The sequence below is a fragment of the Ursus maritimus genome, unplaced genomic scaffold, assembly GCF_017311325.1.
Source record: "Ursus maritimus isolate PB19 unplaced genomic scaffold, ASM1731132v1 scaffold_5, whole genome shotgun sequence".
Lineage (NCBI taxonomy): Eukaryota > Metazoa > Chordata > Mammalia > Carnivora > Ursidae > Ursus > Ursus maritimus.
Window position 1 is genome coordinate 25,764,272 of NW_024426663.1, and position 27,244 is coordinate 25,791,515.

At 40.5% G+C, this 27,244-nt stretch overlaps 3 protein-coding genes across 6 annotated transcripts in view; 1 reads left to right on the forward strand and 2 right to left on the reverse strand.

Annotated features, from left to right (window-relative positions):
• Positions 1-5,002, reverse strand: part of ATP6AP1L (ATPase H+ transporting accessory protein 1 like) — a 46,155-nt gene extending 41,153 nt beyond the window's left edge. For 2 of the 4 annotated variants that reach the window (XM_008711079.2, XM_008711077.2), the window contains exons 1-2: positions 2,103-4,276; positions 558-594 (exon numbers count right to left, since the gene is read on the reverse strand). The gene's annotated coding sequence lies outside the window, so the exon portion shown is untranslated. Of the gene's footprint in view, positions 1-557; positions 595-2,102; positions 4,277-4,835 lie in introns of those variants that run through there. The other 2 variants (XM_040622125.1, XM_008711080.2) reach the window with 2 other exon arrangements.
• Positions 5,003-5,144: 142 nt separating this feature from the next.
• On the forward strand, positions 5,145-7,175 carry RPS23 (ribosomal protein S23). The gene is made up of 4 exons (XM_008711075.2): positions 5,145-5,237; positions 5,712-5,871; positions 6,753-6,873; positions 6,983-7,175. The coding sequence occupies exons 1-4, from the start codon at positions 5,234-5,236 to the stop codon at positions 7,127-7,129; spliced, it is 432 nt and encodes a 143-aa protein (XP_008709297.1). The 5' UTR covers positions 5,145-5,233; the 3' UTR covers positions 7,130-7,175.
• A 12,322-nt stretch (positions 7,176-19,497) lies between these two features.
• Positions 19,498-27,244, reverse strand: part of ATG10 (autophagy related 10) — a 241,794-nt gene continuing 234,047 nt past the window's right edge. Inside the window, 2 exon segments of the mRNA XM_008711050.2 lie at positions 19,498-19,609; positions 20,240-20,337. Of these exon segments, the coding sequence (XP_008709272.2) occupies positions 19,498-19,609; positions 20,240-20,337 (210 nt within the window).

Below are 27,244 nucleotides of genomic sequence, written 5' to 3' on the forward strand. Positions count from 1 at the left end.
TTCTAAATAATCTATTGTTCAAAGGGGAAGTTCGTAAATATTTTGAATTGAATTAAAACTAGAATTCAAGAATTAGAAAACTGAGCCTGGGTAGCTCAGTTAGCTAAGCATCTGACTTCAGCTGAGGTCATGACCTCAGGGTCCTGGATCAGTCGGGCTCCCTGATCAGCAGGGAGTCTGCTTGTCCCTCTCCCTCTGTCCTTCCTCCTGCTTGTGCTCTCTCTCTCTTTCAAATGAATGAATAAAATCTTGGGGAAAAAAAACAAAACTAGAATATCACATGCCAAAACTCATGGCATGCAGCTCAAGCAGTGCTTAGATATTTATACCATTAAATATACAGAAAAGAACAAAAGTCTCAAATCAATGACCTAAGCTTTCACTTTGAAAACCTGGAAAAAGAAGAGCAAATTTAAATCCAAAGCAAGCAGAAGAAAGTAAATAATACAGAAAAGACCGGTAATCAATAAAATTGAAAACAGAGAAATAGAGAAAATCAGTTAAAGCAAAAGCTGGTTCTCTGAACAGATAAACAAGAGAGGGAAGACACAACTTACCAGTATTAGGAATGGAAGATGAGACATCACTATGAATCTATAGATATTAAAAGGATTATAAAGAAATATTACATATAATTTTATGGCCATACCTTCGACAACTTAGACAAAATGGACACTTTCCTTGAAAGGTACACATTATCAAAACCCACTCAAGAATAAATAATCTATACGGTATTACATTTCCTAATGAAATTGAATTTATAGTTAAAAAACTCCCAACAACATATATAAACATTCATATATTCACGCATAATAGAATGTCTGAGCAGCTTTATGAAGCAATTATTAAAAGCAGAAGAGGGGCGCCTGTTAAGAATCCAACTCTTGATTTTGGCTCAGGTCCTGATGTTAGGGTTGTGAGATCAAGCCCTGTGTCGGGCTCCACATTGAGCATGGAGGTGCTTAAGATTCTCTCTCCCTCTGCCCCTCACTCTCTCATTCTCTCTCTAAAATAAATAAATATATCTTTAAAAAAATACCTCCCAGAAAACACTATAGTATAATAGTTATTCTGAATTCTGTCCCTAAGCAATACAGCCGAGTCCTTCCTTGTCCCTTACTGTAGGTAATGCAGTAATTCATTTCTTTTTATCCCGTTTAGAAGTACCTTTCTTTCCCTAGTTCATAAAGATATTCATCTTTGTTTTCTATCAAGAAATTAAAATTTTTGTTGTTGGCATGTAGGTTCTCAAACTGTCTGGAGTTGATTTTGTTTCTAGCCTGACATGGTGATCCAATTTACTTTGAGTAACTGGATTTTGTGCAGCTCCACCAATCCTCCCTTTACACACTGATCTGACATCTAATTCTGTTAGTTAATAGTATTCTACATTCATAAGTCTCTTGCTGGCCTCTTTATTCTATTCACTGGTCAGCATACCTTCTTCTGTACTAAAACTGCACCATCTTACCTAGCTTCATAGAAATTTCTCATATCTGGTAGGGCCAGGTCTTCAGAAGTGTTCTGACTATTCCTGGCTCTCTACTCCTCCAGCTTCAATCTCATGGTTCACTGCAACCTTCCCTTGCAATCACTCTCAACTCCCTTGCCCTTCTTCCATCACATTTACCTGACTAGATCCCACCGCCAGCCCTGTTAAAACGAACTCTCCACCTACCAAGTAATTATACTGAATGAATCTGAAGGATACACAAAATCATGCTGACTGATATAACTTTCTAACTACAGTGTCAAATGGGCCCTCAGAACTGTTCAACATCCCTATATTGTCTTGTCAAACTATCCTCATACACTTCTTGATTAGGAGGCAAAACTCATATATTGAAACCTGCTCCTAGTGATGTTATTAGTAGCTGTAGGGAGTAGGCCTTTGGGAGATGGTTAGGTCAGAAGGGTGCAGTCCTCATGAATTGGGATTAGGACCCTTATAAAAAGACCCCAATATGTCAGTTATATCTCAATAAAACTGGAAAAAACAAATAAACAAATAAAATAGCACCCCCAAAGAGCTGACTTGGCCCTTCTGCTATTTGAGATTATAGCAAAGAGAGTGGTCTATGAACCAAGAAGTAAGCTCTCACCAGATACCAAATCTGCCAGCACCTTGATCGTGGACTTCTAACTCCAGAACGGCAAGAAATAAATTTCTGTTATTTATAAGTACCCGATCTACAGTATTTTGTTATAGTAGCATGAATGGACTGAGGCACTATCCCTCAGTAAAACGGGGATAATAAAAATATTCGCCTTCTAGTGTTGTAAGAATTAAATGAGTTACTAAATGTAAGGCACCTAAAACAGTATGTGGCACATAGTATTAAGTAATACTATTTAAATAGTGTTATTCTAGATGATTTCACACCCTATCTTCTCTCTTCCAACGTCTTTTCCCTACTCTTTCTCTGCGCTGATGACCTTACTGAATTCATTAAGGAAAGAGCAATCAAAAGAGAAGTTCCACATCTCTCCATCAACAAATCTTCCAATTTACTTGTAGTTAGACCCCATACTCTGCCTTCTCTATTACTACAAATAAACTGTTATTATTCCTAAGAGCAATTCCTCCACTTGGGCACGCCTCCAGTCTCCTCAAGCACCTGTTTATGCAATTATCCCCTTCCTCTAATGAACTATCCATTTTTTCTTCTCTACTGGAACAATCCCCTACAAAAATGTCATAAAATCCACCATCTCAAACAAACTCATCCCAACACCACATCCTCCTCCTGATAGAACCTCTTTTCTCTGCAAATCATAGAAAAATTTCTTGCAGAAGTATGTCTGTAATTGCTGTCTACACTTCCTTCTTTCCCATATTCTCTTGGCTCTGACCCAATAAGGCTTCCATCTGTGCCACTGCATGGATCCCCGATTGACAAAGTCACCAATATCCTCTGCATTGCCAAATGCAAGACAATTCTCAGTCCTCATCTTACCCCCTTTTCACACTTGCTCACTTCTACTTCTCCATTTGGCGTTGATTAGAGTGCAACATTGGCAAACCCTCAGTCTATTTTGCTTCACCTGCCTCTTCTGTATCACTAAGTTTTGCTCAGGGCTCAGGTCTCCAACATTTCTCTCTTCTAACTACATTCATTCCCTAAGTGATCTTACTTAGGGCTATGGTTTTCAATACTGTCTATTCACTGATGACTCCCCTGAACTCCATATGCATATACCCAACTCCATATGCATATACCCAACTACCTACTTCCCATCTTTACCTGGATGTCAAATAGGATCTCAAAGTTACACATTCTTTACAGAACTCTTAATTTCCCCTTCTGAATCTGTTCCTCTCCCAGTATATTCCACTCAATAAATAACACCACAAGTCACCCAATTGCTCAGGTTGAAAACCCTAACTCCAACATCACAACCTACAGTCCTCCGCAAATTCTACTGGCTCAACCATTTCTTACCCAACCACTTTTTTCCACCTGACAGTCTAAGCCATCATTGTACATTTCAACTGGAGTATTTGTAACACCCTCTCAACTGGCCTCACAGATTCATCTCTTATTCTCCTCACAACAGCCAGAGTGATCCTATAAAAATATAAATCCTATCTTGTTGCTCCCCTGCTCAGAAGTTTCCAATGGCATTCAAACACACAAAGAGTAAACAAAGCCTTGAGCATGATTTACAGGCTCCATGTTTCCCTGTGCACCTCTCAGACCTCATCTAGTGCCACACTGGTCCTCACTCACTGAGCTCCCCACACCCTGATCCTCCAGTTCTGGAAAACTGCCAGCCCATTCTACTTACTGAGAATCCTTCTTCCTGAAAGCTCTACCCCATATACTACTCATTATTCTTGTCTAAATGACTCCCTCCCTTTAGGATCACAGCTCAAATGTAATCTCCACAGAGATGGCTTCTAAAACTACCCTATTCCACAGTAGCCACCCTCATCCCCAAGTCACTTCCACCTAACCAATTCTATATTCTCTATAACCCTTGTCATATTTAAAACTTTCCTCTTTATTTTTAAATATACTTCTATATGTTTTCTGCCTTTTTGCACCTAGAATATAAAAACAGATCTCTTTACTCTCCTTAACTATTGTATCCTCAGAGCCTAGAACAATGCCTGGCACGAAGAAAACATTTTAAAAAATAGCTGTATAATTACCCAACATCCCAGAAATCTCAAATCTATTTCATTCTAAAGAGAAACCTCAGTTTAAAAAGTTATATGAGGGGCGCCTGGGTTGGCGCAGTCTTTAGGCGTCTGTCTTCGGCTCAGGGCGTGATCCCACCGTTCTGGGATCGAGCCCCACATCAGGCTCCTCTGCTGGGAGCCTGCTTCTTCCTCTCCCCCCCCCCCCGCTTCTGTTCCCTCTCTCGCTGGCTGTCTCTCTGTCAAATAAATAAATAAAATCTTAAAAAATAAATAAATAAAAAGTTATATGAGGAGCGCCTGGGTGGCTCAGTCGTTAAGCCTTCAGCTCAGAGGGTGATCCCAGCGTTTTAGGATCCAGCCCCACACTGGGCTCCTCCGCTGGGAGCCTGCTTCTTCCTCTGCCACTCCCCCTGCTTGTCTTCCCTCTCTCACTGGCTGTCTCTCTCTCTGTCAAATAAATAAATAAAAATTAAAAAAAAATAAAAAATAAAAAGTTAAATAAATCGCCCAAGGTCACACAACCACCCCTAAGTAGCAGCTTTGGTTTTAAGGCTTGGTCTATCTCCCAATTACTACAACATATCCCTTCAGTAATTCTTTTTTTCAATTTACGATTTGGCTTGTGAGTAGGGTTTAAGGCTCAGCAGCGTTAACTTTCCAAACTACAAGGATAAGGGCTCCACTCTACCACACACAGACGACGACGAGTCCCCTCTCTTTACTCCGACTTAGCTCCAGTAAACCCCGCCTCTGTGGGTTTGCCAGGAGCGCCTGCGCCTCGCTCGAGTCTCATGCAAAGAATTCTGGGATTGGTAGTCCACATTTCTTCTGTCACTTAACATTGGCATAAAACGAAATAAACAACAATGCAAGTTAGGTAACACTGAATTTTACACAAAGTAAATAAGACACAGATTCTGGAAAGTGGTGCAAACTTGCCATTCTCAAACAAGGGGTGCCGGCTTCGGACGAGGCGCTACGCAGACAGCTGCATGGGTCCTTGGCTGGGCGGAGCTTATTCGCAGTGGCTTGTGGCTCCTTCCTGCTCCGCTTCCCTCTTTCGCTCAGGCCCGTGGTGCCGGCAGGATGGGTAAGCTGTTCGGGGTCGGGCTGAGGGGCCCGCAAGCCGAATTCGAGGGTTCGGGGTCGGGCGGGCGGATAGGAACAGAGCGGTGAGGTGGACGCCACCGAGAGGCCCAATGGGGAAGGCCAGGGAAGCGCCGCTATCGCGGCACATGGCCCGGTGCGGCAGGGGCCCATGCGGCGCAGAGGCCGCAGACCTCGCCTTATCACGGACGTTGGGTGGCCCGTGTGCCCCAGAGCGTTGATGAGAGGGCTCATTCCTTTGGGAGAATGCACCCAAGGGAGTGAATTGGGTGCATTCACCCAGTGGAGCGCTTGTGTCCACGTTTTTGTTGGTTTGAGGGAAACTTGGAGGTTTGGACCATGTGCTAAGGTGTGATGAAAGAGCTTATCGGCTTGTAGTCCAGGTGAGGCTAGGGTCTTAGAAAATGTAAATATGACTGGGGTGTTTACAGAGAAGCTAATGGGATTCTATTTTTAGGCAAGTGTCGCGGTCTCCGTACTGCCAGGAAGCTCCGCAGCCACAGACGAGATCAGAAGTGGCATGATAAACAGTACAAGAAAGCTCATTTGGGCACAGCCCTGAAGGCCAACCCTTTTGGAGGCGCTTCCCATGCAAAAGGAATTGTGCTGGAAAAAGTGTAAGTGAAAGACCACGGTTTCTCTCTTCAAGAGAGGGAACTATGGTAACTCAAATACATTTAAAGAAGTGGTGATGTAAATTCTAGGTCTTTCTGTAGCAGTATTTGCTTGAAAGTTGGTAACGTGAGGGTTTGGAGGTTAGGTTACTAAGATTTTTAATCTCTTAACGTTAGCTTACAATGAATTGGGGTTGCTTTTAGGTGGGAAAAGTAACAGTAATGAAGTAAGGGACGTTACGAGCGCTTAAAGCATGTGGGAACTGTTCTAAGCAGTTGGCATCCATCAACTATTTAACCTTGGTAATCAGTCACATCTTTCTACTTGGGAAAACTAAGGTAAAGAGAAGCTTTTTGCCTGAGGTTACAAATCGTTAAGGCTCCAGTCAACTTACTGGCAGTCAGGATTTGAATCCAGGCTTTCTAGCTCCATTTCTTTTTCTTTCTTTCTTTTTTTTTTTTTTTTTACCCAAAGATTATATTTATTTGAGGGACAGCCAGCGAGAGAGGGAACACAAACAGGGGGAGTGGGAGAGGAAGAAAGCTCCCAGCGGAGCAGGGAACCCGATGCGGGGCTTGATCCCAGAACCCTGGGATCACGCCCTGAGCCAAAGGCAGATGCTTAACAACTGAGCCACCCAGGCACCCCGTCTAGCTCCATTTCTTGGTAATATATTTTTTACAACTGGTAAAGGGGCCAGAGGTTTTCCCTGTTTATTGTGCCAGACTGAGGAAAAGCTTAGTTGATAAAATGAGTTTGCCAATTTAGGATTAGGCTGAAAAGGTGAAAACAGTATAATTTCTAATAAGTTGGATGCCTGACAAACTAAAAGGAATCTCTTCTCAGAAAGGCAGCTCACTGTGTTGTGCCATTTACGTTTTAGAGGGGTTGAAGCCAAGCAGCCAAATTCTGCCATCAGGAAGTGCGTCAGGGTCCAGCTGATCAAGAATGGCAAAAAAATCACAGCCTTCGTACCCAATGATGGTTGTTTGAATTTTATTGAGGTAAGTGTCTCTTGTTTCTGTGATGGTTTTTCCCAGTTTTTTATATGATGAATGGGTATTTTTAGTGATTGCCAGTGACACCAGAAGTAAACTGTTGATTTTATTCCAGGAAAACGATGAGGTTCTGGTTGCTGGATTTGGTCGCAAAGGCCATGCTGTTGGTGACATTCCTGGAGTTCGCTTTAAGGTTGTCAAAGTAGCCAATGTCTCTCTTTTGGCCTTATACAAAGGCAAGAAGGAAAGACCAAGATCATAAGTTTTGATGGTGAAAACATGACAATAAATTTTTCATAAACCAAAAATATGTTTTGTGTCTGTTTTCCTTACTGCAGAGATGCAATGTATACTGTACCATTTTAGGAGACTGGTAAGTCTCCTAAATACCATGAATACCATGGAACTACTGTTGGCAGCATTAATAAATGTGGGTTACTTGCTCTTTGATCAAAGCCTAGTGTTAGGTTATGTTTAGGGTCTTGTAAAATGGAAATTCTTTGGCTTTCCATTTTGCATAAGGTCAAGACCATGATCCTTTCTGTGGCACGGAGATCTGTGTTTTGTCTGGTCCTTGCCTGTTGCACCAATACTGACCTCTCCCCCTTGCTCAAACTTGCATTCCCTGTGCAGGTTCAGGAGGTATCTTGTGCCACCTGCTGCTTCCATCTCAGACGTCACTGATCCCCAGACATGTCACACTTGTGTTTATGCTTGCCACAAATGATTGTGTGATTTGGCTTTCCACAAGGATGGAGAAGGGCTGCCTTTTTTAATTGAAATGCAAAGTCTGACATACAACATTGTATAAACTTACGAGGTACATGTTAATTTGATACATTTATACTGGTAATAAGATGGGCTGTTCTTGGTTTCTATTCCAGGGCTTACTAGTATATGTAGTTGCACAGATACTGGTTAAATCATCCTCAAAGGCTGACCAGATGCTTTCGGATGGCCATAATGGACCCAACCCAGGATATCTCTGGGTCTTGTGCTAACCCCCTCCCCATCCCCTACTCCCTACCCTGGCCTGAACCACAAGAGGCTGCCAAGGGCCACAAGATTCCATCCCCAGGGTCAGCCAAGGTGCAGAGAGCTAGGAGGTGCTGCCTGGCCATGCAAGAGGGAGAAGGCTTGGGCAGGGCTAAAGGATGGGGTGGCACTGACACCCACCCACCCCTCTACAGGATGTCCTCTTTCCTGTGCTATTGAAACCTCAGTCAAACCTGTAGAACAGAACACACCTGGGAGTTAAGGCATCCTGTGACTGGCTTGCATGTGTCTGCTGGGTGCACCCTGGATGCCTCTCCTATAGCTAGCTAAGTGACGGACTGACCCAAATCCACCTCAGATGGCTCAAACCCCAAAGTTTTTTGAATCTGCCTCCTCCTTATAGCTCATTCTGCTTCCTGTGTATTCCTCTCACCCATCTCCCACTGCTTTGTGACAGAAACTGTCCCTTCTTGGACCCAGCATGAAGTGTGTGCCCCGCCCTGGGCTGTGCTTGACTGCACATGGAGGCTGTAGGGTCAGAGAAAATGAGACACCTTGGGTGCAAAGTTTAAGCAAAATCCCAGCAGATTTTTTTTTTTTCCTATAGCAATAGAAAAGCTAATTCTAAAATTTATATGAAAAGGCAAAAGAACTAGAATAGCTAAAACAATACTGAAAATGAAAGGTAGAGGAATCACAAAACTTGGTTTTAAAACTTAATCTGTAGCTATAGTAATCAAGAGGGTGTGGTATTGAAGGAGGAACACAGATCAAAATAGAATCCATAAATAGGTAAGACCAACTGATTTTTGACAGATAAAAAAGCAATTCAATAGAGGAAACAGTTTTTATAATAAATAGTATCGACTTTCATTTGCAAAAAAAGAATGGGCCTCAACCTAAATCTCACACCTTATACAGAAATTAATTCAAAATGGATCATAGTATCTGAATAAAACGTAAAGCTGTAAAACTTGTGGAAGAAAACAATATCTTCATGACTTACAGTTAGGCGAAGAACTTTTAGACAATACACCAAAAGTATATTCCACAAACCAAAAACAAAAGGATATATTGGACTTTTAAAAAATTTTACTCCAAAAGATCTTAGGATGAAAATACAAACCACAGATTAGATAAAAACATTTGCAAATCACACGTCCAACAACAGACTTGTATCAAAAGTACATAAAGAGCTTTCTAATCTCAAAAGTAAGGGAACAAACAGTCCTGTTATAAAATACATGAATTTCCTTTGTTTCATTCTAGGAAGATAATCTGGTGGCAGGATTTGGTCATAATGGTCATGCTGTGGATAAAACTCCTGGAGTCTGTTTCAAGGTTGTCCAAGTAGCTAACGTTTCTTTATTGGCTTTGCACAGTCAAGAAAAGAGGCCAAGATTATAAATTACCATATTACGGGGCGCCTGGGTGGCTCAGTCGTTAAGCGTCTGCCTTCGGCTCAGGGCGTGATCCCAGTGTTCTGGGATCGAGCCCCACATCAGGCTCCTCTGCTGGGAGCCTGCTTCTTCCTCTCCCACTCCCCCTGCTCGTCTCTCTCTCACTGGCTGTCTCTCTCACTGGCTGTCTCTGTGTCAAATAAATAAATAAAATCTTTAAAAATAATAATAATAAATTACCATATTACTATAAAATTTTCACTACCAGTAGCTTATATAATCTTTATTTTAGCCTAGAAAATCTGTTTAAATGGATCATTCAAGTATTAGCTCACATTTCTTAGGACATTATAGTAGGGGGATTGTCTTAGTAGGTTGTACTGAGCATTCTTAGTTTCCAGCACAATTCCTGTCCATATTATTTGGTAAAGTGATTTTATGTTAGTATGTGAAGAAGATAAGTGGATTTTAAACCTTATTATGAAAACGTGACCACAGAGGTTTTAGACCAAAGCATTACAACATTAAAATTGTATGTTTTGGGGCATAAATGGTCTCAGAAAGTCACTTTTAGAGTGACACATTTGAAGGGACTCATGAACACAGACAACTAACATGTTCGAAATGCAGTCACCACCTCATTCAGATTGTCACTCAAGCCTTTAGTATGTGTGTGTATCTTCAAAAATGAGGGGGCCCCTCACACCCAGATCCTTGGACCTTAAGTCAGACATAATAATGAGCCCCATCGAGATCACTTCCTTTAACACATTCTGCTTCCCAGACAACCTGACGCCTTCAAACAGCAATTCGAGTGCCAAGGAGAGCGGCTCCCTCAGGAGGGAGAGGAGGAAATCATGGCCCCCGATCACCCCTTCACAGCCTCCAGAGAAGTACTTTCCACAGGTCCTTACCAGTGATCTGCTTGATTATTTGTGGTAATAAGTTACTGACATGAATTCTGTTCTTTAATCTACTCACAACGAGTAGTTTTTGTTTCTTTTTTTTTAAGTCTAGCTTTCTAAAATCTCTTTTGCTATGGTTCATTAGAACAAGGGGTCAAGTTACTTGGCTGGGCTAAAAGTGTAGGACATATTGAACATACCCAGATTTTCAAATAAGTTTAGAGGATAATGAAAATATTAAGCTTCCTTACCTCTTTTACCAATCAGCTAATGTTTAAATCTGTACAATAGTGGGCAAAGGAAGCCACATGTTAAATAATATTTCAATCACAGCTGAGAACAGTTGAAACATTACTTGTTGAGACATGTTTTGTCCATTAACACCTGCTTTGGAAACAGTGATATGAAACAGATGATTTTATTATATCATTTCTTTCCCCATCAGATTTGTGAATTTATCCAAGTTTATGATAAGTCTTTATACTTTTTTCTATATAGTTTGACAGCTTCAGGTGCTGTTTTGTGTATATTTGCAGGTAAGTAGGACCACTTTCCCCCTCTTTAGGTTCCCAGTAGGTCCCATTTTTTTTCCCCAACCCTTTTAGCTCCATATGCAGTAATTTATTTTGTCCATTTTTTAATGTTTATAATTAGGCAGGTTTTTCTTCTGTCATTATACTCTTCTTTTTCTTGCCCATGACATAGCATACGTGCATGTGTGCCTCTGTGTGTGTGTGTGTGTGTGTGTACTAGAAGAAAGCCATTGTGAATGCAATTTATTGACCAAGATTCTTGATCTAGGGTTTGTGTCATAGATTTTCAAGGGTCTAGGAACCACCTGCAACTGTATGCAGAATTTCCTTTTTTCCTTTTTTTTTTTTTTTAAGAGTGCGTGCATATGCATACATGTGGTGGACGGTGAGGGGCAGAGTGAGAGGGAGAGAGAACCGTAAGCAAGCTCCACCGTGAGATCATGACCTGAGCCGAAATCAAGAGTAGGATGCTTAGCCAACTGAGCACTCAGGTGCCCCATGTATGCAGAATTTTCTGATAAATATCAGGGATGTGTGTGTGTATGCATACACAAACCCACATATATCACACACAATTTTTCTAAAAATAGGTTCTATATATTTTCAGGCTTTTAAAGGGGTTCCTTCACAAGAAACCAGCTATTGTTTAAATCTATACAACAGTGAGCAGACTTAGTTACATATTACATAATTGTTTTTAATCACACTTGAGAACAGTCACAAGAAGTTGTCTATGGTTTGACATTGTTTATGAAATGTCTCCAATGTGGTGAGGATCTGTGGATGGGTCCAGTCTGCAGAACCTGCAAAATGTACATTTTGCATTCTGTTTTGGTGGTTTCAGCTGACCTAATTAAGGAACAGTGGGCCGTTTTTTTTTTTTGTTTGTTTTGTTTTGTTTTTGAGGTCTTCTTAAAGTACACTCAATTTTTTTATTTAAATTCCATTAGCCAACATAAAGTACATCATTAGGTTCAGATGTAATGTTCGGTAATTTATCAGTTGTGTATAACACCCAGTGCTCATCACCTTAATGCCCATCACCCAATACCCCATCCCCCCACCCACCTCCCCTCCAGCAACCCTCAGTTTGTTTCCTGTAGTTAAGAGTTTCTCATAGTTTTTCTGCCTCTCTGATGACTTCCCATTCAGTTTTCCCTCCCTTCCCCTATGATCCTCAGTGCTGTTTCTTATATTTCACATATGAGTGAAGCCATAGCATAACTGTCTTTCTCTAATTGACTTCTTTTACTCAGCATAATACCTTCCAGTTCCATCCACGTCAATGTAAATGGTAAATATTCATTCTTTCTGATAGCTGAGTAATATCCCATTGTATACATGGACCACATCTTCTTTCTCCATTCCTCTGTTGAAGGACATCTCAGCTACTTCCAGAGTCTGGCTATTGTGGAGATTGCTGCTCGGAACACTGGGGTGCAGGTGCCCCTTCGGATCACTACATTTGTATCTTTGGGGTAAATACCCAGTAGTGCAATTGCTAGTTGTAGGGTAGCTCTATTTTTAACTTCTTGCAGAGTGGCTGCACCAGCTTGCATTCCCAGCAGCAGTGTAAGAGGGTTCAACAGTGGGCCATTTTAGAGGAAAGTTCCCCAGTGTCACTGGCAAAGGCATAATCCAAAAGAGGGTGCAAAGCTCCACCTCTGGAGAAGCAGCAGAGGACAAGAACCCAAAGATGTTTTAACATCTAAGACTGAAGTAAAATTTGTCAGAACAGATCAAATGAATAATATTTAGTATGCACCTGTAAAAGCAAATGACATAATGTCTGCAATTTTCTTTATAATATTTATGCAAATGTAAAGTTAAATGAAGCAAATATGGCAAAGATCTTGGTAGTTTACAGATTCTGATATATAAGTATGTGAGGGTTCATTATATTATTTTCTTTACTTTTGAGTATGTATAAGATTTTCCATAATATATTTTTTAAATTACATACATATCCTAATTGTTTAACTCTATGCTTTCTGTTTGTAATAGAACCAATATATGGACGGTCAGCTCTGATGGCAAAAAAACAGAGATATGGGGCAATAAAACAGACAATAAAGAAACTGGAAAGCTAACTCTAGCAGCATTGAGAAATGCATAGATATTGGGAAGAAACAAAGCTGAGAATCCGTGCAAGTTTTACCAAGACATGAAGAAAAAAATGATCAATTCCATAATAAAAGCAAAGGAAAAATAAAATTATTTTCAAAGATTTTAGGAAATGGTAAAATACAGTCTACTGCTGTGCATATAAATCAGTATTGCCTTACTGGGGAACAATTTAGTGACATGAATCGGAAGTCTTAAGACATTCCATATCCTTTGATCTGTTCATTCCCTTAGTAACAGTATAACCTAAAGAAACCAAATGTGAGCAAATGTCTCTGCACACGTTTCTTACTGCATTACATTCTGAAAGCTCTCTGAGAGAGGGGCTATGTCTACCTTACAAACCACTATCTCCCTAGCACATGTCCTGACCACGCAGCAGGCTGAGTGCTCAGTGAATGTATACTAATTTAAACAGTGAAGAATTAGAAACAACCTAAAAGTCCAACAATAGGAGAATTAGTTGGGACATTGTGATATAGAAGATTACTTGTCACTTTAAGTTGTTTTTTGAAAGAACCACGTGACATGGGAAAATGCTGCCAATATAACATTAAGTGGGAAAAATCATAATGTAAAACCATATGCGGAATGCTCTAATTAAATATGTTTAAACTAGTATGAAGAAATACAAAAATTTAACTGCCGTTATCCACGAGTGATTTACACTTAAGCACATTTAAAATTTTCTCCTTCAAATGTTTCTTTGGCTTCCAAGTTATGAGGACTAAAATCTTTTCTAAAAATGAATTTTAGTTTCACAGTCTATGGCTAGATAACTGTAGCATTACAAAAAAAGCCAACATCTTTGATTTCTTCCAATCCAAGTTCCTACTCTCCACTTTCCGAGGTAACCTCTCTTACAAATTTGGTGTGTGTCCTTCTAGATCATTTTTAATGTTTTCACATACATATACTGTATACGTACTATAGAAAATGTGTGGTATTGGTGTATTTTTTATATAAATAGTGTTAAATTGCATGCATATTTATCGTCTAGCTTCTGTTTTCTGTTTTAACTCAACAATCTATTTATGAGACCTGCCTATTTGGAGATCGAATGGAGATCGAATTCATTCCTCTTAACTGCCATGTGGCATCACATTTAGCCATTTCCCTGCTAATAAGCAGGTAAGGGCCTGGCTCTTCGCTCTGAATCTATTGAAGAAAGGGGTGGAGGAGACCACGTCCCACTCCACCGCTGTGTCAGGGAAAAGAAGTCTTCTTAAAGGAAAGAGTGGGTCACAGTTCTCGAAAGAGGAAAGCAGGTCCAGTTCCTGGTGCCTGCAGAAAGATCATGAGATCTTTCCCTGTGCTCAGTATTCAGCTACATATACAAACATCCCACAAAGATTTAGTGAGTATTACCACGCGCCAGGCATCATGCTAAACCCTGAAGATCTGGCATGCATGTGTAAATAACAATGCACCAAAGGCTGTAGATAATCTTGAACTATGATTTCCCGGTTAATCTATCAGGGTATGCTTAGTTAAATGTTTGCCTCACTCGTATCAGTGATTTCTGGGTATTTGAAAAGCTTCCAAGAAATCCAAGAAACCATAATGCAGCCATAGGCTTTTTTATTCTCATGTGAAGTATATTTCAGTATAGGAAAAAAAATGTGAGTTTCCAGTTTGTTTTTAATAATTTACAAATGGGACTTGGTGATCACTACAGGATACTTGCAATTGGGCTTTTTTACCACTAGGTGTTGCTATTGACAACACAAAAGTTAAAAGCAAGGCTTTCACATTACAGTACTGCTTGAAAGAACACTACAGCATTTAATAAAAATGTGAAAGCACTTTCACAGACAAGCCCTATAAAAGGACCTATATGCATATTTAAGTATCTCAGTGTCATGGGCACAATAGTAGTTAAGTACTGCCTATCCCCTTCTAGAACAACCCTCAGCAACTTAATAGCAGTATAAAGGGGGAATCAAAAGAGTCTTAGAATAGGAAGGGAGCTTATTTGTCCATCAGTTTTCAAATCCCTGTTCCCTGGAATTAGAAATACATTCACATCACCACCTAGTATGCACATGTGCAAATATGTGCATATATATCTGAGAAAAAAGTTTCAGAAAACAATAATATCCTTACTATGTGCTTTTCCCCCATGTATTTGTAAAATAATAGAACATACACATATTGGTCTCTGCCCTCTGCTCCCAGCTCCTGGTACAAAGCTCCTAAAAACCTTATAATTTCCTAAGTGATAAGACATGAGGGGCATCTCCTCAATATCTGGCCTTTGATTCTGGTTCCTGACACAGAGCTCCTCAATCCCTTGGAATTTCCTAGGTGATTGGAGTGTCTTTTGTTCTAAGCAGGTGACTCTTGGTGGGCTCTTGAATAGCTTTCAGGATGGGGGCTGGTCACCAGAAAGACCTAGCTCTTATTAGAAGCTTGGGACTTTCAGCCCTGTCCCCCATCCTCCGGGAAGGGGGAGGGGGGCTTAGAAGTAGAGTTAACGGCCATCCATACCTATGTCATACCTATGACAGTTCCATAAAATCCCCAAAGTACGAGGTTCAGAGAGCTTCCAGGCTGGCGAACACATCTACATGGCAGGAGGCCGGCGCATCCCAACTCCGTGGGGACAGAAGCTCCTGTACTTGGGACTCTCTGGATCTTGCCCTATGTAGCTCTTCATCTGGGTATTCACCTGTATTCTTTATCATATCCTCTGTTATATAATAAACTGGTTAAACATAAGTGTTTCCCTAAATGCTATGAGCCATTCTAGCAAATTAATGAACCCATGGAGGGGGTCATAGTAACCCTGGTTTATAGTTGGTCAGACTTGTGACTGACCAGTTAAAGTGGTGCAGTCTTGTGGGACTTAAGTCTTAACTTACAGGATTTGATCCTAACTCCAGATTGATAGTGTCAGAACTGAACTGAATTGTAGGACCCCAGCTGGTACTGCAGAATTGTTTGTTGTGTAAAAAACCCACACATCTAGAGTCAGAAGTGTTGTGAATGTAGTAGTATGAGAGTAAAGAAGACACACAGGGAGTGTTTTCCTAGACATATTCTATTTCATAAAAATATATATATAGGTCATAAACTAGTAATTGGATTTTACTTGATCTAATACACTTTCTTCCATTTAATACATTAGGAGAGGCTCAGAGAGGTGGAGTGACTTGCCCCAGGTAACACAGTCAGGTCTCAGGCTTTTCAGGACACTGGCAGGTTCTGTTTTGGAAGGCCCTGGGCAAAAATTGAAAAATGTCTTTGGCATACTCCCAGCCCTTTCTGCACTCCTACCTTCTAAAGCCTGTGGGCCAGAACCTGCTGGTGAAAAAACTGACTAAGTGTAAGTGTGATTAGTTATATGCAACAGTCATTTTAAAAATACGGGATCTTTCTAAAATGCAAATGTGATCACTTCACCTCCTCTACTTGAATTCCTTCAATGGCTCTTTCTGGTTTTCAGACCAAATAGAAATTCTCGGTGTGGCAATCGCCCTCCTCCAGACCTGGCCCCACTCCTGTTAGCCAACCTCACTCTTGACCACTTCCCCATGCATCTTCAAGGTCTTTCCTGCATTCCTGACCTGGCTAAATCCTAAGTTTTTCACAAGTCCGCTCACATTCCTTTTCTACAAAACTTCCCGGGCACTTGCTTTGCACACCTTTGCCACAGCACACATTGTTCTGTCCCTGAATCTTCTTGTCTGTCTTTTCCACTGGACTGGGGCATTCTTATGAGCCAGGGTCATGTCTTTCTGCTTATCATCCCTGGCAGCTAGTCTAGGGCTCAGTATGTAAGAGGAACTCAATAGGTATCTGCAGGAGTGAATATTTGCATATTCTTACTCTCACATTTTAATCGTAAAAAAACCCCCAACTCACTGGAATATCAGCTCTCTGAATTATGTAGGAGCTGGCTGTGACAATGCAGACCTCCATTTTCTCATATCTTGAGAGTATGAAGAAGAACTATACCTATCTCAGAAAAAATGGATGCAAAAACCCAGTTTTAACTTCCTTTTTTTCTCTTTATTCTAATACATCTGTGTTAGGAGGATGGTTAGTTTTGTTTTTTTAACTCCCAGTCTGTAAGCTAATACCAAATGGTCAACACAGCCTCTCGCCCACCCACTCGAATCCCTGGACTGGGAGCCTTCCCTGGATCACTTACGAGGGGCAGATAGCAACTTTTCTGTGCATGCCACCTTAAAACATACAAAAAATAAATAAATAAATAAAGTGGGTCAGTAAGTTACTTACTATCCATCATTAAGGAGGGGAAGAAATCAGGATGAAAGGGAGACAATTAAATGCTAATACGACTAATTATAGTAAGTAATGAAGAGACAGGTTGACCAGTGGTGGCTGTGGCAGTCAGAAATGGCTTTGTGAGAGTGAATTATATAGAGTAGCTTGGGAATTGAGGAGAAAGATGGAGAAGGAAGCATTTCCAGATGGGAACCAGCATGAACAACAGTCAGATAAGGACGTGGGGCCTACGTGTGTTGGGAGGAATCAGGCCTGAAATGAGGTGGGAGGCAGAAGATGTTCTGGCGCTGGGCATGGGCAGAGGGGCCAATTATCCCTCATTCCTCTTTCTCCATGTGACATTGCACTAGGTATGAAGCACATTCAGGTTGACTCACCATACTGATCTCTCCCCTGCTCTTGTTAGGTGAGTGGGATGGATAGTAAGGGACTCTTTAAACATAGAAATGGTAAAAGACTGAAGAAGATTAGGAAAATCAGCCCAAGTCACACAGCCAGCAGCTAACCAAACTCACAGTCCAGATCTCTACACTTCTATTTCACAGACCTGAGAATTGCATTTGCTCTCACAAATCACACAGCCGAGGACCAAAGAGGTGAAGTTAGGATTTCCAAGGTTACACAAAAGCAGAGTTTCGGATACTGGTTGGAAGCAGCTTTCACCAGCCTTATTTCTGATGGAAGGGGTTTTGCATTATATTAACTGGAGAAGAAACCCAGAGGGAAAATCCTCATATTGCAGAGTAAGAACTGTTACTTTGAGAAAACAAAATATTTTCTAATGTTTTCTAACTGTTGGGATAACAGTCTGTTATATAGCTGCATTCTTGAAAATGGAAATTTTTATCAACCAAAAATTAATTTTTTTAAGTGAAAAATATTCTGAAAAGAAATAGAGCAGCCTGAGGAGAGAGATCTAACTGAGGAGGGAGGTCTCTAGAACCTGTAACAGCTTTTTGGAACTTTTTCTTGCTACTGATGGATTTTAAGGTCTTCATCAATCAGAGGAAAAAAAAAAAAAAACTAACTTAAAAACAATAACACCAACACCAACAAAAAACCTACACGCTGTCCCTACAGTGATTGACTACTATCACCTCAGAATCTGTTAGCAGAGGATAACTATTATTTCCAGACAAGTACATCATCCAGATGACACATTATTATAATTTATTTAGGGTTTTTTTACCCTAGAAATGACATGGTCTGAGAAATGACTTGCTGAGAAATCTGTGTTTACATTAGGGAGAGTGGGGGGGAAAATCCCTGCAGAAGTTGAAAAGATGTTAAGTGGTAAATACCAAAATGCCCAGCAAGCATGTAAGCAGGCTCTCATCCCAGCATGAATATGTGCAGCTCAGCATTTTAAAATTTACTTTCAGCTTTTCTAGCAGTTTGAATTAACCCGTTCTCTACTTCTGCTCCCCGTGTGAGAGCTCAGCCCCGAACCTACAGACCAAAAGTGCGGGCACAGTCTTCTGCCATCGGCCAGCAGATAATCCCCTCTCCCTGACTGCTTCCTCCAAGCGGGATGCCTCGTGAACACACATCTCCTGGATATTCGCAACCACCAGGGGGCTCAGGGCAATGCCCAGACAAATGTTAAGAAGTGAGTCCAGCTTGTTGGAGCTATACACAGAATTGGAAAAGGCCTGTTGGGAGACCCAAAATAATACAAATAAATACCACACTAAAGGTACATCCAGACCAGAGGTTCTCCAAAAGCACCCCAGAGAGGCTGTTCCAGGAGGTAGACCCCAGCATTTGTCATCATAAAAGATCCTCAGGTGACCCTAAAGGACATCCCTCATCGACAGACACTAATCCAGATTCTCTAAGAGACAATTACACTTTTTTGTCTTGCCCCTGGCAAGATAAAATGAAAAACAAAGCAAGCAACTCCAAACCAACAATTCTTCCAGATTAGGGATAGAGCATATCAGACATTTGCTTCCAATGGAAAAATAAATCCATGTCAAAATCTTGGTGAGTTGAACTATTGCACAGTATTTGTCCTATTAAAACCAGGGCTGGCCAGGTACACTTTTGGTGTTCTTCATGCCACAATTTCTAGGTTCTTTGGCTCAATAGAAGAAAGTGAAGAACAAGAACAAAACAAAAGCTAAGAGGATAAAAGAAGGTTAACTGAACAGTTAAGACTTATTTCAAGAATAACAATTCTGAAATAAAGTCATCCACTCCTGTAGTTGGGGGAGTGTTGTTATAGCAAAGTCCAATGCTTCCTAAATGCTTGGGCACTGGTTGGTTGGAAACCTAAACAAACAGTTCATATTCAGCCTATTAAAGATGAAAGAGGACTTAATATTTGATGGGGCCAGTAGGGACCCCAAGTGCAACAGAGACAACAGGATCTTTATAATACCAGAACATTCAGTGCAGGCTTTCCTTTTTACCTTGTCAATTGACATTTCATTCATCCTGAGAGGTTGTTCTGGCATAACTCAGCGGTAGATTTAGCCCAACAACTGGCCCTACAATGCTCAGCCATGACGTGATATAGTTGACACTCCTAGGAAACAAGTGAAAATACAGGCAATTCTAATGTTGGATGAGTGGTAGAAAATCATTACCAACAGAAGAGACAAGCTGTCTTCATAGGTGTGTGCCCACCACATGGAATCCCAGCATTTCCAACTGTCAACCCCATTGTCTGACAAGGACTTGAGATCCAAAGAGACTGAGGTAGGTAAAGGGGGAGTCAAGGCATTGAGGCTCCTGACTCCTCTTGATGATTCCAATTTGACACTTAAAATTTACAGCATTTGCTAAGGTAGCAGAGTGTAGTGGTTAAGAACATGGCTCTGAGGCAAAAATGCCTGGGTTCAAATCCCAGTTCCACCACTTAACAAGTTGTGTGAACTTGGCCAAGTCATTTAACCCCTCTGTGCTTTAGCTTTCTCCTCTGTAAACTGGGTAAAATAATGGAACTTAGCTCATGGGGTGTTACAAAAATCCCATGTATTAATATATCTAAAATACTTAGAACAGTGCCCAGCACACAGTAAAAATCAATAACTGTTAGCCATTACTATTATTACAAAAAATATTTCTTTTTTAGCTTAGCTTTTAGAGTCACATAAAAAGATTTACACTTTTAAAATAAGAGTAAAAGCCAATGTATCTTGATGGTGTTTCTTACCTATTGATTTTTCGAGAATTCTTTAACAGAGGAGTCATGAATTCATTCGTCTTGCAGGGATGAAGTACAAAAAAGGGCTGCCCAAGTATTGGATGCTCCTGTAAAAATCGGAGTTGGTCCGGGATTGCCAGTGTGAATTACTTTGAAAAAGTTAAAACACACAATCTGGTTTGTTAAAATAAAAGTTTGTTTTAAATTCCAAGTTACCAAATTAAGATACAGATCAGTTTCCGTTTTGAAATATAATTCATAATCCAAACATGAGAAAAAGCTGGAGAGGAGGAGTTATGAATCGATAAAGCAGTACAATCAAGGAGAGGAGGGCACACGGTTTTGTTTACACAATACGAACTGTAGATCAATTTTATCAGGTCCTCCGAACTCTTTGTCAACTAGCATTTTTCTCTGGCTTATAAATTATTCTCCAGTTTTTCCTCAAGGATGTGTGCGAAGCCCAGAAACCTGACCATTTGAAGAACATATTTCATTCACCTCTTTGCAAGGGCACCAAAATCTTTTGCACATTTTTTTACAGAAACTTTGCCAACATGTGGATTGTTTCAAGCCTGACTGCGGTGCCAACAGGCACATGTTCGATGGGTAGAATGGCAGGGGGACAAGGCAGGAGAATGGCCTGCATTATTTAAATTGTTGTATTTCTGTCCGTCTGTCTCTCTTCCTGTGTCCCTCTGTTTATCTGTTTTTATCTTTCTGTCTTTCCCAAGCTTACAGGGCTGTTTCTGGAAGTCAAAAGCCCATTCGATGGAACTCCACTGCCTTTATAAGAGAATGACTGCATAGAAGTACAGGTCAGACAGCTGCCCGGGTCGGGATATGCACATCATTTGGCAAACAATGGGGAGCCCTAGGAGGTTTCCACGTAGTGAGTGACCTCGCACAAATTGTACCGATGCAAAAGCAATTATTGACAATAAATTTATTGATCGTTTACATTGTGGAATCGCCATTATGCCAAAGACTGCACCTGAAACACTGCCATGGTCTAAATGTTTGCGTCTCCCCAAATTCATATGTTGAAATCCTAATGCCCAAGGTGATGGCCTTACAGGAGGTGGGGCCTTTGGGAGGTGGTTAGGTCAGGAGGTTGGAGCCCTCAGGAATGGGATTAAGGACCTTATAAAACAAACCCCCAAAAGCTAGCTCACCCCTTTCTGCCACATGAGGACATAACTACAAGTGTGAGACCTGGAAGAGGGTCCTCATGAGAACAGCATGGCACCCCGAGCTCAGACCACAGAATTGTGAGAACTGTGTTGTCAATAAACTACCCAGCCCGTGGTATTTTGTTAGAGCTGCCCAAGCAGTATAAGACAAATACCTACAGAGATCGCGCAGGTGACCTGAACGAGCGAGGTCACTTAAATACACCAGCAGGTGACAGGGACGTGGGGGACTGGAGGGTGCTCCCAGCCAAGGTTATGCTTGCTACCCTGCTCCAGCCAATTGTGCCATGTGGGGATGCAGGTTCCATGTGCCAGGTCTTCCCATTTGTCAAAATAGCCTAGGGATCCAGATTTTTATGTAAAACCTCCTAAATTTAAATTTTGGCACTTAAAAAAAAAAAAACACATAGACTGGGCCAAATAAAACAAGCTTGTTGGCTGGATTTGGAAGAGGGGCCTAGCTTCTTCTCTTGGCTGCTTCTCCCCTTCTCAGCCAGTCCAAGGAGGAGCTGAACTCAGAGCATCCCTGGAAAGAATTACGTGTGGTTGTTGCTGCTAACTCTACCCTCAGACCCCAAAACACTCACGTCTGTGTGCATGTGCACAAACCAACTCACGGGAAATTGGAGGCACCTCTACTGTGTATTGGAGACACTGGGTGTGGAGATTTGGGGGTGCATATACGTGCTGGGGGTTGAGGTATCCACTGGGTATAGGTCGGTGTATGTCTTCCAAGTGCCAACTCCATAGTCTGCCCAGCGGCCTGACTCTTACAGCAGAGCCTGGGCTCCCTCTTTCCTGCTCTTTTGCTACCCCCTCCCTCCCATCCTAAGCAGACCGTGAGGTCCTAGCCCAAATGTGTTATGCCTATGGCAGGTCCTCCTGTCCAGCTTGATTCTGGCTCCCCTTACCTTCCTTAAACTGGTATTTATTAATTCAAAACATATCTATTGATCATCTCGTACATGTCTGCCAGGAACAGTTCTGGATATAGTAACAGGGATCACTGTATCTCAGAGATAAACAAAGTCCCTGATCCCTTGGAACTTACATGCCAGTGCAAGAGACAGCCAATAAATACACAGAACAAATAAAGAAACAAGACAATCCAAATAATAATAAGTGCCATGAATAAAATAAAAAGGGTCCCTTGATTGTGAGAACACTTGGAACCCAAAAGCTCCTTCTTGTTGTTAAATAAATCCCTTAAGTATGTTGTTAATCATGACCACTCTTCTAGCAATGTGTCAAAAGCATCCACGATCACTTCCATGGTTAAACTGTATATGGCCAACACCCAATGCTTTCTCAAATGTAACAGCTTCTCTTAGTTGTGGCAAATTAACCAAACCATTAATTACTTTTCAAATACAGATGGAAAGTTAATTTTTAAAATACCCCAAAATCCCTGTTTCTAAATATATAAGACTACTGAATACAGGCCTTGAGTTATTATGAATATAATGATTATAGAAGGTAGAAAAATAAAAAGTTTCCCCGATGTGATTACAATTCATATACTTCCTCATTCATTCGCTTAGCAAATAGTAAGTCTTCTTGCCTGCTAATTTTGCAATGACTTAACCCCAACTAAAGGCAAAAGGATCTGTAGTTTTAAAATGTGGTTAATCCTAGGGATATCTTAATGCTGCAGAAGTGCCAGAATTCAAAGTTAGCCTTACGAACCTGAGCCAATACTATGTTTTTGGTCCCATTTAACCCGCTACTTCTGCAAGCCAAGCGATTTGTATTCAAAGCAAGGTAGAGAATTTACAAATAATTTGAGCCATCTGATCAGTGTAGACAGTCAATCTGGATAATATTCTCCAAAAGCCATTTTTCTACAATGGAGATTTTTTAAGGCTCATGCTATCTGGAAAGATTATCTGTATCTTCTACTTTCTCCTTCAGACAGCCGGAATGAGAGATGAAAGCCGTCTTTCATTTTTAGTTTAGGAATTATGCGCTAGAGATCAAAAAAAAATCTAAAATCCTACACCTTATTTGTTTAACATACCATTTTCAGAAATGGAAGAACATCAAAACTGTCAGGATCTTTTTAGTGACATTTCTTAGATCAATTCAGAAGGTAAATTTGTGTGAAAGTGCTACCATCTGCCGTCAGTACTAATGAACTGATGCAAATCCGCACTGAGAAAAATGTCAGTGTGGAAGTACATGCAGCCAATGAACTGTGTTAGGCTTACAACTCAATAAACACTTCTACTGGAACAAAGTTCTGCTAAATGGTTTTCTGTGAAAATAGAAATGATGGGTCAGATTTCTATCTCTGTAACTCCAGAGGAGTTATATAGGCACATTCTCCTATGAAATTTAATTTAGCAATGGTTAAATGTCTCATAAAATAAGTCTGACATGAATACTGTGAATTGGTTTCAGAACTATTAGATATGACTATCACAAGGAAATGATAATACCGCACCTTCATTCTTACATCTAATAAAAGGGATGAATTTCTTGGTTCGTTTCTTAATTTTCCTGGCTCTCCAGGAGGGCACAAATAGAATTTCACATACTAAGCTTTCATCCAGTTTCATATTCCAGGCTGATCAAATTTGCCTTCCACTCAGGGTACATCCCCTAGAAATGGAGAGGGATATTTCCCCAAGCCTGCCTCCTCAAGCAGGGAAGGGAACACGGCTATTGAACTGCCACAGTGAGACACTGTACTGAGTGCTTTGCACGGGGTCGCCTATCCGAATCATTCTTTGAGGGCGGCTTTCTTTTTGCCACTTTGGAGAACAGGTTCAAAGGGATTACGTTTGAAGTCACCCGTGCAGTGAGGGGGGAAGCACCTCCAAAGTCCAGTCTCACACTGCACCTCCCCAGCCCGCTGACCAGAAGTGGCGGCAAGGACGCTTAATCCTCTCTAGTCCACCTCTTCAAAAATCTGTTTGTTTTTATTCTAAAATAATGTGTTTTCATAAAAGTATACGGGCAATACATACAGACAGCTCAGAAAATACAGACAAGAACAAAGGAGGAAAACCTAAAACTGCCCAACTCAGACTGAAACACTGGTGAATTTCAAACCGTTTCATGTACACACAGTTTTCTAATTGCTTTCTCTTCATTGAGCAGATAGATGTTTATCGAGTGCCTACCACACACCACTCCCTGCCATAGGTTTTTTGTTGGTGTTCACGAAGTTTCTTTGTCTTCTGTTTTACAGATTTCTGTACTTATTTCTATTTTTGCCCTACATGTATTCTGTTTGGATTTATTTTGCTGTTCTTAATTTTTAAGTGCTCCATGGGTGACTAACAATATGTATCAAGAATACGGAATCTTGAGTTGTTGGCTACAGCGCTCCCCATGTGTCACTAGATCAAGCTGGTAATTGTGTTGTCCACGTTTTCTAGACTCTTGTCCGCTTGATCTACAAGAATTTCTAAGAGAAGTTCAAATCTCCCTATAATAGCTGATTTGTCCATTTCTGCTTGTAGTTTTGTCGATTCTTGCTTTATATATCCTGAAGCTGCTTTATTTAAAATGCATATATTTTCCTAGGGAATGAAGCTTTAATACAAAGTGATCATACCTATCTCTAATTATGCTTTCTGCCCCCCAAAAAGGACTTTTGATAAAAAATATAGCAACACCAACTTTCTATTTCTTATGCATTTAAAAAATTATTTGCCTTTCAATGTGTATCTTCATGTTTGATATGTTTCCTACAAAAATAACATTGACAGGTTTTTAAGAAATCCACCTTTATAATCTGTCTCTTAAATGGAGTGTTTAGTTCACTTTATAGGGCTTTGTGATCACTGGTATAATTTAATTTTATTTCTTCCATCAAATTATTTTAGACTTTTTTTTTTAAGAGAGAGAGAGAGCACATGCATGCATGTACAGGAACGGGGGGAGGGGCAGAGTGCACAGGGGTGGAGGGGCAGAGAGAGATGGGGAGACAGAATCTGAAGCAGGCTCCACGCTCAGGGCAGAGCCCGAAGCACAGCTGGATCTCATGACCTCAGCCGACATCAAGAGTCAGATGCTTAACCAACTGAGCCAGCCACCCAGCCACCCCTTATTTTAGACTTCTTACTTATTCTGTTTTTAATATTTCTTTTGCTTTTCATTTCTCCTCCTCTGTTGCTTTCCTTTGGATTAATTGAGTGTAGGCTGAAATTTTTTCTCATTTTTTTTCTTTTTATGAATCTGAAATTATCCCACAATCTTTAAGTAAATGTTTTACTTAATAAAATATACTTCCTCCGTATAGTTGTCTTTTTCCCAAATAATTCAAGTACCCTGGGATGTTTAACTCTGATCACTCCTTCCTGATTTCTGTACTGCCATTGTCCAGTATTTGAGTTGTATCTTTTGTTTTTTAATCCCATAAATTAGATATTATTGATGTTTTGAACTCAGTGTTTGAGATTTACTCACCTTTGACTATTCTTTTTGCTTACCATTTTCCCCCTATATCTCAGGTATTCATTCTGGGACCATCTTCTTTATCACTGAAATATGTCCCTCAGAACACCCCTGAGTGCAGATCTGCAGGTGGTAAATGTGCCCTATTGTTAATGCTTTATCTTGCCCTCATTTTTGAAAAATAAGTTTTTGTAGGTATAAAATTTTAGGTTACAATGATATTCTCTCAATTCTTTGAATATATTGTCCCATTTTCTCCTGGCTTCCATTTCCGTCTGTTTGGAAGTGAACTATCGGTCACATTGTCACTTCTTTTAAGGTGTTCTCTTTCCCTTTGATGTTTTACTACAATGTGTCCATGTGTGGATTCCTTTCCATTTATCCTGCTTGGATTCACTGAGCTTCCTGAATCGGAGTATCAGAGTCCTCTCAGCAATCCCGGAAAATGCCCAGCATCAGCGTTTCGAATATTCATTCTGTCTCATTCCCTCTAGCTCCTCCTTCTGGAAGTCCTATTAGACATGTGTTTGTCCTCTTCCCTCCCTAGTGTCTCCTAACCTGTTATATTTATCATCTTTCTCTCAATTTTTGCTGCAATGTTTGTAATTTCTTCAAAGTCTTCTTCTAACACATCAGTGCTTCCTTTATATTTATCTGCTTTTTAGTTTAGGACTTTTATTAGATGCTTTCCTTTCAAAAGTTCTATTTGATTGTTTATTAAATTTACCTGATCATTCTTTTTTTTTTTTTTTAAGATTTTATTTATTTATTTGACAGAGACAGCCAGCGAGAGAGGGAACACAAGCAGGGGGAGTGGGAGAGGAAGAAGCAGGCTCATAGCAGAGGAGCCTGATGTGGGGCTCGATCCCATAACGCCGGGATCACGCCCTGAGCCGAAGGCAGGCGCTTAACCGCTGTGCCACCCAGGCGCCCCTACCTGATCATTCTTGATAGTCTCTTCTTCCTGTATTATACTGTCAGTATTTTCTTCCATTTTGATAATTATATTCAACATATTTATTTTATATTTTTGCACCAAAAAAATTTTAACATAGGGATTTGAGCATCTGATACTACAGTTTGTTGTTTTTGCTAGCTTTTGCTTTTAGTGGCTTGTTCTAAATACCATACTTTTTAAATTGTGACCTAGTAGAACTTAAATACAGTAATTTTTTGAGGCCTAGGATTATAAGTCCTTCCAAAGAAGTTTACATATGCTTTTTTCTGATGACTAGGGGTGGGGAGGGAAGAAGGATTCCAACTCCATGCTCACATGTTTAGGAATTTCTGGGTCTACATCTTCTACTCTTTTTATATGCTTTATACAGAGTAAAGCAGAAAGGGTCAAATGGGTAAGAGGGAAAAAAATTCAATATATAGAGAATGATAGGAGGTCTGCTATTTTAGACCAGTTGGT

Excerpts from the sequence above, each read along its gene's own strand:
- RPS23 (XM_008711075.2), top strand. Across the intron at positions 5,872-6,752 it reads GGAATTGTGCTGGAAAAAGT|AGGGGTTGAAGCCAAGCAGC; the intron begins GTAAGTGAAAGA and ends TTTACGTTTTAG. Across the intron at positions 6,874-6,982 it reads GTTGTTTGAATTTTATTGAG|GAAAACGATGAGGTTCTGGT; the intron begins GTAAGTGTCTCT and ends ATTTTATTCCAG.